This window comes from Taudactylus pleione, unplaced genomic scaffold (assembly GCF_031769625.1).
Source record: "Taudactylus pleione unplaced genomic scaffold, aTauple2 ptg000114l, whole genome shotgun sequence".
NCBI classification, from domain to species: domain Eukaryota; kingdom Metazoa; phylum Chordata; class Amphibia; order Anura; family Myobatrachidae; genus Taudactylus; species Taudactylus pleione.
Window position 1 is genome coordinate 6,532,798 of NW_028284516.1, and position 12,438 is coordinate 6,545,235.

The window sequence follows — 12,438 nt, forward strand, 5'->3', positions numbered from 1 at the left end:
TTCTTTGAAGGTACAGGTTTCGGCCCTATCTGTCTGGTTTCACCGTAGGATTGCTACAATCCCGGATGTGCGCACCTTTATGCAAGGTGTTGTCCGCATTCAGCCGCCCTTTGTTCCACCTGTGGCGCCTTGGGATCTGGCTGTGGTCCTGAGGGCTCTCCAAGGACCGCCGTTTGAACCACTGGGCTCAGTGGATCTTAAATGGCTGACAGCTAAGACTGTTTTCCTTCTGGCTATTGCTTCGGCCAGACGTGTTTCTGAGTTAGGGGCTCTTTCTTGTAGACCCCCTTTCTTGGTTTTTCATGGGAACAGGGCAGTGACCGCACTCGGCCCGAGTTTCTTCCCAAAGTTGTTTCCCAGTTTCATGTTAACGAGTTAACTCACCGGGTCTTTCCGTGGGTGAGGCCTCTTTGGATGTTGTGCGGGCCTTAAGGACTTATGCTGACCGCACTTCTTCGTTTAGGAAGTCGGACGCTTTGTTTGTCCTCTATGGCTTCCGTAAAAAGGGTTGGCCTGCTTCAAAGCAAACTTTGGCAGCCTGGATCCGTATGGCTATTTCTGAAGCTTAACTTCATGAAGGCCTACCGGTTCCTCCTTCTCTGAAGGCTCATTCCACTAGGTCTGTGGGTCCTTCGTGGGCAGCTCGACGTGGTGCCTCGGCAGTTCAGATCTGCAAGGCTGCTACGTGGTCCTCTGTCCATACCTTCGTGAGGTATTACAGGTTTGACACCTTCGCCTCTCAGGATGCTTCCTTCGGGCGGCGGATTCTCCTTTCTGCACAGGAGCATCCCCACCCTTAAAGGATACTGCTTTGGGACATGCCCAAGGTATCCTGTGGATACCCTATGGACCCTGAAGTAGAAAATATGAGATATGGTAAGAACTTACCCTTGTTATCTCTATTTCTACGAAGTCCATAGGGTTCCACAGGACTCCCGCCCTGTCGCACCTGTGCTGCAGATGGGCTTCGCTCTGGTCACCGGTTTTCCGTCTCCCTTTGGTGAGAATGTGATTCTTGTATGTGTCCAGATCTTTTTTCTCTCTCTTCCTTCTCCTCCTCTGGCCTATGGCTTGATAACTAACTGAGGTGCCTTGGCTCGGGGGCGGGGTATAGGAGGGGGACCCTAGTGCATCCTGGGAGGATGAAAAGCTTAACTCTATGGTGCCCAGCGACTGACGTCACACCTATACCCCAAGGTATCCTGTGGAACCCTATGGACTTCGTAGAAATAGAGATAACAAGGGTAAGTTCTTACCATATCTCATATTATTTAAAAAAACAGAGATATATACATTCAAATTGGATCATTTCCCTGCATTGGTTATAAGGTACAATGATCCCTATGGCTACATGCATTTTCTGAAAGTATCAGTGTGTTTTCATAAACAAATAGATCTTACTGACTGCTTTTGGGTTTGTTTACTTTTGGAAGTAAGTCAGGTTTATGACACACCTCTCAGATGTAGCAGTACACGCCCACTTTACCGCTGGGCTCATAGGTGCTGCTTTCACAATCTCCCTGAAATGCTTTTTCAAAACTAGGCAGGTATGATCTAGGGATATCGCTAACGATGCCATGCTGCCGAATGCAGCATGGCCCTGCCCCCTCGCTGTCATTCGTTGTGGCCGACATTGTAAGTGTGTATACACTTACCAATGTCGGCACCCCTGCCAGGACCTGCCGCAGACGATATTGGCACATACACTCATCGTCTAGTGGGTATGCGGCATAATTCTTTCTTTGGCTTGCAAACCAATGTTTTCCTATAATCCCATAAGGATCCCCATCAGGGACCTGGAACAAGAATCCAACACAGAATATTGTTCACTTACATGTACAAGTGCACTCTGTTAACTATATGCTTTTATCATCACAATTCATTTCTACAGCCTAAGTGATAGCAGTATTGGTGGGAGTTATGTTATAAGTGATTCATTTTGTAAATATTACATTTTGAAAACAAGGTTATAACTTCACGTATTTTATTGTTATTCTTTTAAGTGTTGTATATATTTTATGTGTCATACTTATGTGGCAATAAATGTTATATTCTTTTGTATTAATAAGGATTTCAGTTATTACATGGTGGATCGTGCAGCTATTGCTTTTATTGTCTTTTGAAGAACTGTACACATTTTTCAATTGGCCCATTGTCTGCAGGTTGCACTGAGATCGCCATTGTCAGCAATTGTTAAGGTGCATACACACGTAACGATTTTTTGAACGATTTGTCATTAACGACATCGATATCGTTCAATCGTTACAAAAATCGTTCAGTTTCTGAGTTATAATGATAATCGTTCAAGCGCGCTCCCGTTTGTAGTTTGCAGTTATCGTTCATCGTCCATTTCAGACTGTCCAACGTAACGATTTTCATTAAGGGAAGGAACATTTTTTATTCATCGTTGTAAAAATCGTTCATTACACTTCAAAAAGTCGTTCATTTTTTCAAGGGAAAATCTGAAAAAAAATCTGCCAGAAAATCGTTGGTTACAATATCGTTACGTGTGTATGCACCTTTACTGTAATTTTTATGTGTCTGGGAGCTGCCTCGCAGATGGAGGGCTGCACATGCGCAGTAAACATCCCACGCATGCACAGTCCTCCAACAATCGGAGATGTGCACTATCCATCGGGTTAGCGTTCATCCCTGCATCAGGCCCAAAGTTACTCTTCCTCATAATGTCAAACCTCTTCCCCAAAATCAGTACCATCATCATCAAGAAAGAGTCTCACTATAGTGCATCCCACCCATAAGGTTTTTCTTTGATACATGGCGTTAGAACAGTAATTGCAGCAAGAGAAAAAAAAAAAAAGGTTACACTGAAGAGCAGATTCTCAACACAATGGGACCTTCATTACATTGATCTCCATATGGCACATGTCCCTAAGCAGAATGTCTTGCATACCCCAATGCTGGCATATTATGAGTATAATCATCCTGTGCCAGGCTACATGATGAAGCCTCTTGTAGCTGTGTGTAGAAAAATGTAAATCATGTTTTCTGATTCCAGTTGAGGACACATTATGGAGACGTGTTCAGCCTGCAGATATTCTTTGAGAATGCAGTTGTATTGAATGGGTATAATGCTATAAGAGAGGGACTAATCACAAAATCAGAGGACACTGCAGACCGACCCTCTATACCTATGTTTGAACATCTAGGACTTCATAATGGTAGGTGAATTTTTATTTCTTTTATGCCTAAATAATTCGGTTCTCTCTACAGGTTTCAGTTGTTTTCTGAAACCTGTAGAAAAGCAACTGAACACATGCAACTAGTGGCGGATCTACATTTTTGGGGCCCTGAAGCTTGGACTGGTATGGGGGCCCCTTTGCAACCAGCAACAATAGGTCAACATTCAACAATATCCAAAGGGCCTTGCAAGGACCTTGAGGCCCGAATGGCGGAGTGAGAGACTGTATATAGATAGATAGATGTAGAAACCACACAGAGAGTGAGACACTGTAGATAGAAGTAGACCCCCCACCAGAGAGTGTGGATAGATAGAGAGATAGAGAGATAGATAGATAGATAGATAGATAGATAGATAGATGTAGAAACCCCCTGAGAGTGAGATACTGTAGATAGATAAATAGATAGATAGATAGATAGATAGATAGATAGATAGATAGATAGATAGATAGATAGATAGATGTAGAAACCCCCCAGAGATTGAGACACTATAGATATATGTAGAAACCCAGAGAGAGTGAGACACTGTATATAGATAGATTCAGAAACCCCACAGAGAGTAAAAGACTGTAGATAGATAGATTATAGAAACCCCCAGAGAGACAGAGACTGTAGATAGATAGGCAGATAGATAGAAATAGAAACCCACCAGAGAGTGAGACACTGCAGATAGATAGATTTTAAAAACAAACAAACCCCAGAGTGAGACACTGTAGATAGATGGAAATAGAAACCCCCCTGAGAATGAGACACTTTAGATATAGATGTAGAAACCACCAGAGAGTGAGAGACTGTAGATAGATAGATAGATGTAGAAACCCCCCAGAGAGAGACTGTAGATAGATAGATAGATAGATAGATAGATAGATAGATAGATAGTGTGGCAGTATCAGAGGTGGCACTGGTGAGGAGCAGATTCTGTGTTGGGGCAGGGAAGATCCGCCCACACAGACTAGAAAAACAAAGTGGGAAGATGCCTAATTGCTACCTTGTGGATAGAGCTCAGGTGTGGGCTGATGAGAAGGCAGACCAGTCAGAGAGCCCAGTGAAGCTGAGCGAGCCATTGGGGGCCAGGAGGCCTGTGTCTGGACCTTGCAGGAGGCAAGGGGGGACCACAAACTCTCAGACTGTGTGACAGGAAGGCAGTGAAGCTGAGGAAGCCAGGGCCTATATCTGTATTATACAGGGAAGGCCACCAAGACTGACTGTATTTGTGCAGCTGTGGCAGCAAAGCCAAGCCAGGCTGGAGCCGGCGATAGACCTGCAAGAAGCAGGCAGAGACTTTGTTGGGAGACTAGTTGCACCACATTAGAGAGGACTCAAGAAGTGAATTAGATGCCCTAAACAGGGGCTAGGTTGTTTATTATTTTCTGGTTCTTGTGTTGTACCTGTTTTCCCTGCTGGAAGTAAAGCACCATCTCATTTGTTTTGCTTGAAAGCTGTGTGTGGACCCTCATTAAGCACCTAAACACTGCACCAATCCACCCTCTGCCGAGCTAATTACCCCCAAGATGTCACGATAGATAGATAGATAGATAGATAGATGGATGTAGAAACCTCCCAGAGAGAGAGAGAGAGAGAGAGAGAGAGAGAGACTAGAGATAGATCACATACAAAATCAAAACTTAATCACTTCCTCTGTAGGATTCCAGCTATTGATCCTAATGAGTGGGATCTGTCAATATTAAGTACTTCAACCCATTGGCTTATGATTATATCATTAAAATAACCTTATTTTAATAACACACACTTAAAAAAATCCATTGATTTTGTTGAAAAATTCACTCATTAAAGAAAAAAAATAATTGCTTCAGGGCCCCTTCGGGGTTAGGGGCCCTGAAGCTTAAGCTTCATTAGTTTCACAGTAGATCCACATCTGCATTCGACTCAGTAGTGGATAATGTAATTAAATAAATCTGACTGAAATTTCAGAGTTTAACGCCAGATTTTTAAATGGCTTCAGTGAAAATGGGGGAAGGCAAATGAACGTAGAGGGAAGTATGGTAGAGGAGACACAAAGGTATTTCCAAATCTACAAATCAATAATAGTCACATGTTAATTTTGTTACAATTTTTCAAACAGGTGCAAAAATTCACAAAATAACCCATAGAAAGAAGCTTGTTCAATGTCTGTCATTTTGGTATGGATATTAACAAATTCTAGTGGAATTACATGTGGTCTTCAGTAGCTCTAAAAAATATTATTATTAGATAACTAAAATGTATGTGTGTATACATTTTTACTTACCTATTCTTGTAGATAGGGGTTCTGACAGTTCAAAAAATATCATTATTAGGAACTAACCTTGCATAGAAGTATGTATAGTATTTTTCCTGGTTTAGCAGCTAAGTTTGCTGTTAAGATAGAAGATTATCCATTGTCGTTGAAGGCATGACATATCCTCATTCTTTGGTGGCCAGTATGTTTCTTGCTTGTCTATACTACTTGTCCAAATTGTTATGGATATACAGTATATAGGGTGAGGTAGTAACGTGATACTGTAACTCGTCTGTGCTTCTTTTGTCAGCTAAAGAGTGAGCACTGCTGTATTCTGTTTAGCTAGTAGGAATGGCAATCGATGGGTCTACCATCAAAGATCTCCATCAGTGGTGCCACTAGTGGTTTTCATTGAAGACAAAGGAACCCATCGATAGGAAACCATAGTTGGTTTGCACCACTGATGGCCATTAGTGCAATGGCTGGAGATGGGACTCGGTGGGAAAATCAAAAGGGTCAAGGTTTTGTTAGTCGCATGAGTAAGTTCCACACTCCCACTGCTCTCTGCCATTGATGGTGGAGGACCATCGGATCTGCAAAAACCATTTTCTATTGGTGGCAAACCATCAATGGTCTATGACTATCTCTAGTGTGTAGAGTCAATCCAGTTGAGTATAATCCCCACATAATAGTGGTAATAGCCTAGGTCAAACAAAATTACATTATCTCATGAAATCTGGAAATCATATATGCTCCAACACTAATATGGTAATTAATACATATACATATTACTCTGGACACATTTGCAGCCGAACAATGTAAGAAGCAAGGTAGAAGTGGAAGCGGATCATGGTGTAAGGAAATACATGAGCAATGTGTGCCCCTTAAGTAAACTGAATGCCAGAACCACAAAGGCATGGGGTCGTCTAAAGAAAAAAAGTCTCCATTCAGCAGTGATTAACGGCACAGGCAGCGCAACGGCATACTGGACCACAAAGAACAACTGAGAGGGACTCAGAATCCTCATCCTCCTTACCTTGGCTCTTCTGGTGCTAACTGCATCTCATTTACAGAACTGTCTGTGCATAAAAAGCAGTTCACAACTAGGATCATTGACGACTGTGACCCCTTTGTCAGATCTCAATTACTAATTGATCCTCTCAAATGTTGGACTTTTGGGTAGGGTTGAGCACTGAGGAGCCGCCAATTTTTTGTCCCCCCCTGTGGATGGTGACACGCAGTGTAACATTTGCAGAGAGAGAGAAGACTGCAGCCTCATTGGACCCTCCGCAGTCCAGCAGACAGCAGTGTGTGCTGGGGTGGGGAGAGAGACTACTGCTGCTGAGCCCTTTGCCGGCCCCGCCCACTAAACCTGTCCCATCGGCTTTAGGAAGTAGACCACTGCCTGAAGCATCTTAAGGGTGCTTCAGGCGCCGCTTGCACCCCCAGCTATGGCATACTGGTCAGTAATTGTGCATATACAGTATGTGCATTCACATTCTGAGCATGCACAGAGCATACTTGCCAACATTCTGGCTGCCACCTCTGGAAGGGGGCAGACAGGTCGGCACAGTGGCATATGGGGGCATGGCCAGGGAAATTACCCAGCATTAGGGGCAGAGCTCGGGGCGTAACCAAGCGATTGCGTCATGTGGGCCTTGCCCCCGCTGCACAATGCCATGATGACACGATTCAGCACATATTGCAATAACAGCCCCCTGGTGTGTGTGCGGGAGTCCGGGAGTATACAGATGGGTAGCTGCCAGCCAGTAGCCTTGCCCACTTTTCTGGGCAGTCGGGAGCGCCATCCTAATTTTCGGGAGCCTTTAGGCCATTCAGGGGGAGTAGGCAAGTATGGCACAGAATGAAATAATGAATATATTAGGAAATTTGTTATAGTACTCACAGGACCAGTGTATTAATAGTAAGTCTGCAGATAATGGGAATTCATATTGCAAAACATTGAAGAAGCATAATTAATACAGCCACATGACAGTGCTCCATTTGCCACACATGATGTGCTACAGAAGCGAGTGGGTGGCAGCCAATGATGGTTTCAAAATTGGACCTCAGCTGAAAGCATGTATTATAATTAAGGAATCTTTTGCTGCATCACTATGTATAGTGGTCACCCCTTGTTTTGGTTTTGGATCTGGATTCATTTTCGTGTTTTGGTTTTGGATCTGTATTTAAAACCAAACAAACAAAAAACAGCTAAAATCATGTAATTTGGATATGATTGGAAATGTTTACATGTAATTCAGAAACCGAGTTAATTTTTTAAATCCGAGTTCAGAACTGACTGCAGTACCGAACCGGACACGGTATGACTCGGAACCCCAAAGTGATTCCAAACTCAGACTCGGTTTAACTCGGAACCCCTATAATTTGGTTGTTTTTGGTTCTATGGTAACTGAATTAGGAGGGTTGACCAAGCCCCTAACACTAAGCAGACATCACAGTACAACAAAATAGGGCATTTCTTAACAATCTTTAGATAGAAGAGTGAGATTTATATTTGTATTCTTGTTCTGTCCATTTCTCAAGAGCTGCTGAAATGCTATTGTTCTTATTCAGGCATCGCATTCTCAAGATACGGTCAACATTGGAAAGAGCAAAGACGATTTGCTCTTTCAACCTTAAGAAACTTTGGCATGGGAAAGAAATCTATCGAAGAGCGTGTACACGAGGAGGCTGGTTACCTCTGCTCAGCTTTTCAGGCTGAAGAAGGTAAGATCTGATTTGAGCAGAGCAGTTGTACCTTAGTTACTTTGTATGTCTATGTATCTACAGTAATAAGGATGGAGTGCTGCTTTGGTGATATACCTGGTAACCCTGTTTGTCACTGGAAGCAACATCCATCTTTAATATGGATTAATTTGAAGCAGTAATTCTCAAATATGTTGAATAATATGATTGTATTATTATTGCTGTTATACACTAAATTTCCGGGCCCATAGCAATATTATAGAGGGCAGTGACGGAAGTCTATCCTTGCAAGGCCTCTGTTTGGGTTATCATTCCATAACTGAAAGTCCAAATGGGGTTTCACAGCACATGCACCCCTCATCATTCATAGGGGATCAGGATGAGAGCCTTGGGAACATATATTATTATTATTATTATTATTATTATTATTATTATTATCTTTCATTTAAAAGCGGTCACCAAGAGTCCATAGTGCCATACAGGGGGAATCACAATAGTATAAACATACTATATAATATAAAAAAAAGTTCAGACAGACAGTGCAAGGGTAAAAATATAACAGTGAGTTATTGATAACAAACAAGAGATAGTTATGGACAGTAGCACTTAGTTGTTGGAAATTATGTGTGTGCAGGTGTTCACACTGCAGAGTTATGTAGGCACACACCAGTGAATGACTCAATCTATGAACAGCCCAGTTACTTAACCAGTAGTGTCAATTTATTGATAGATAACAGGTACAGCTGTACTCACTGTTACATGTACACGGGTAAAGCAGCGGAACTTGAGCAGAATTGGGGTCCCGTAAAGCCAGAGCCGGCCCTAGCCAAATTAGTGCCCTAGGCAAGATTTTGGGAGGTGCCCCCCATAGGATCCTGAAAAAGTGTGTGGCCTCACAGAAGGGGCGTGGTCTCACTGTGCTGTGGCCCCTTCCCCATTGTGCTGCGCTCCCAGCACCTCTCACCCAGCACAGATCACAGCACAGCACACATCACCCAGCATAGCATCCTTCTACCGGCACAGTATCCCTCACCCAGCACACCTGTCCCAGCACAGCACCCCTCACCCAGCACAGCACCCCTTTCCCAGCACAGCACCCACACTTACCACTAGCTGTCGTCCAGGTGCCCCATCCCTGCAAACAGCCGCTGCCCACTCACTGTTTGCTGCTGCCAGGCCCAATCGGAGCTGTCAGCTGAGCTCCGATCATGGATGCTGCACAGTGACAGTAGCAGCTGCCATAGTCTCTGCCTAGCCAGCACCAGGTGCCCCGGCCATGCCTGTCCCAAACCGGCTCTGCCAGCCTTAGGTGGGCTTGGGTGCCCCTAGGCATTCCAAATGCCCTAGGCATTTGCTTAGTTTGTCTATGCCTAGGGCCGGCTCTGCATACAGCTCACTGCTGGTGAGTGTATTCTGCAAACTGGTAGTGTTGCAGGGATGCTGGAACCACATTATATCAGGTAATAATCAGGTCTTTCACATGGAGCTAAGCAGGAGACTACTGGCTCTAACCATGTCATTCTCCACAGTACTAAGACGGCTGCAGTCACATGTGTAGGAGCACATCAGGTTGAAGGTCAGACCTTTCTGCAGACTCTGGACCTGATTCAGACCCGGATGCTAAGATGCATTCGTTCGTAGCTGGCCGATGTTTGCATTCTGTGCATGCGTATGCATCGCAGTGTGTGTGTGCAAACCAGTATTAGAGATAGGGAAGCGATCTCTCATGGTGCATAGACTGCCCAGCAGAGTGAGTGACAGGAGAAGCTGTTTGTGGGTGGTGGCAGGGGCTGGCTGGTAGAAACGGGGGAGTGGAGGTGCGAAAGCAGGCGTGCCTGAGCATCCCAACACCGTTTAAGGGGTGTGCATAAGTAAAAGGTAGCGTCATTATACACGTCACCTGGCTGTTTTTTACACTCAAGTGATTGCAGTGCTTGAGGTAGGGTATAGTCTACCTCAAGCGCTGTGTTCACATCCGATGCTACCCGATGTACCGATGTTTGCTTACACTTCCTGGAGATGATGTGCAATAGTGGGTGTCTTAAGCCAGGCTGGTGGGCGTCTGCATACACAAAGTGATCGCACGCCAAGACTTTGTTGGCGTGCTAATGCCTTGTCATGCGATCGCCTGTTTTGCTGGGCATGTGCTGGATTTGCATACGCTGGGTACGAAAGAATGAGTCTAGCGAGCGGGTTTGAATGAGCTCCACTGTGTCCTAGTGCCAGCATGTATGCACAATGGGGAGAAAGTGTCCTAGGAAGGTTGGTCAGAAAGGGCCAGACTGACTGACTGTGAGTGGGGGAGCTTCTAAGGAGATGTGGGTAAAAGATAGGCAAGTAATGTAGGTACTCTCATATCTTATCAGGACCTCATAGTCACAGAATTTCTTCTCAGATGGAGAGATGGATGGTCAAAAGGAAACCATGGTAGTGAAAGGTATTCCTTCCATAGCTGACTCTTATGCCACTTACTTGTTACTCACCGTGTCTGGGCTTCCAGTACAGTGCATGTGTGACCCAGTGATGCCAGGTTACGCATGTGCAGAGCGAACCCAGACAAGCCAGCGCAGTAGTGGGTATACTCTTACCAACTTCGGCCAGCACCATTGGGGAGCTTAGCATCAGCTGTCCCCAGTGATCTATTATTGTTAAATTGTGGTGATAGATTATAAGCAGCAATACTGTATACAAATCTATTCTATCTCCACATAATCCTAAACAGACCCCTGAGTTTAGGAATAGTACTATCATTAGGCAGCTTTAGGCAGATGCCTAAGGGCATCGGCCACGGGAGGGCACTACTGAGTCCACCATAAAAAAAAAAGAAAGAAGGATGCCTCTTTCAGTCCTGGATGGGACTACTGATGACCAGAGCCAATGCTGCCGAGGTGACAAGCTTCTGGAACTCCCCCAGCACTGCATTGTCACCTGTCAGTGCGATAGAGTCAGCAGCAGTGTTAGCAGCCCTTTCCCTCTCCTCCAGTCCTCTGCTTTCCCTGGGTGGCAGCCAGACTGTCAATCATATAAGAAGCTCCGCCCCCCTAGACAACACGAGGAGCTGCTGCTGAATGGAACCTGGTAAAGCATATCTGTTATTACATTTTGGTGAGGAGAAAGGATTAATGGGTGGGAAAGAGTGTGTTTAGGGCAGGGGGTGGGGGCTTGTGTGTGTATTTTAATAAGTGTTAATAAGTGCTGACAGGGTTAGAGTGTGTGTGAGGGGTGGGGAGCGCTGGTAATCTGTGTGTGTGGGTCAGTCAGTGGGGGGAGTGCTGGCAGGGGGTGTGTGTGTGTGTGGGGTGGGGGGAGTGCTGGCAGGGGGGTGAGTGTGTGTGTGTGTGTGTGGGGTGGGGGCAGTGCTGGCAGGGGGGTGAGTGTGTGTCTGTGTGTGGGGTGGGGGGAGTGCTGGCAGGGGGGTGAGTGTGTGTGTGTTTGTGGGGTGGGGGGAGTGCTGGCAGAGGGGTGAGTGTGTGTGTGGGGTGGGGGGGAGTGCTGGCAGGGGGGTGAGTGTGTGTGTGTGTGGGGTGGGGGGAGTGCTGGCAGGGGGGTGAGTGTGTGTGGGTTGGGGGGAGTGCTGGCAGGGGGGTGAGTGTGTGTGGGGGGGGAGTGTTGGCAGGGGGGTGAGTGTGTGTGTGGGGGTGGGTGGGCGGGAGTGCTGGCCGGGGGGTGAGTGTGTGTGTGGGGTGGGGGGAGTGCTGGCAGGGGGGTGAGTGTAAGGTGGGGGGAGTGCTGGCAGGGTGTGTGTGTGTGTGTGTGTGTGTGTGTGTGTGGTGAATGTTTAATGGGTGCTGACATATATTGGGGCACTGATGTGTGGCATAATGTATTGGGGCATAGCTGTATGGCATAAAAAAAATTTGGATCACATGTGTGGTATATGTATTGAAGGCATTGTGGGGCATAATTATGAATTATAGCCACAGCTATGTGGCATACAATACACTTTGGGCACAGCTTTTTGCCATATTATGTATGGAGGGCATAAATGTGCCGCACATTATGTATTGGGGGCACAAATGTGTGGCATATTATGAAGTGGGCATATAGTTGTTTGGCACATAATGAATTTGTGGCACAGATGTGTGGCATATTATGAATTGGGGGCAGTGTTATGAGGTACATTATGATTTTGGGTACCGCTGTGTGCCATATTAGTTGGGGCATTTCTACATAGCATATTAAGAATTTGGGACACTGTTCTGTGGCACAATATAATTTGATGACACTGATGTATGGCATATTATGAATTGGAGGGAGCAGGGGCGGTGGGTGAAATTTTGCCTAGGGTGCCCAAAAACCCTGCACCGACCCTG

General features: G+C 45.4%; 1 protein-coding gene across 1 annotated transcript in view; it reads left to right on the plus strand.

Annotated features, from left to right (window-relative positions):
• Window positions 1-12,438, plus strand: part of LOC148524928 (cytochrome P450 2D20-like) — a 68,858-nt gene that overhangs the window by 16,823 nt on the left and 39,597 nt on the right. Inside the window, exons 2-3 of the mRNA XM_088471520.1 lie at window positions 3,017-3,179; window positions 7,994-8,146. Coding sequence (XP_088327646.1) covers window positions 3,017-3,179; window positions 7,994-8,146 — 316 coding nt within the window. The remainder of the gene's footprint in view (window positions 1-3,016; window positions 3,180-7,993; window positions 8,147-12,438) is intronic.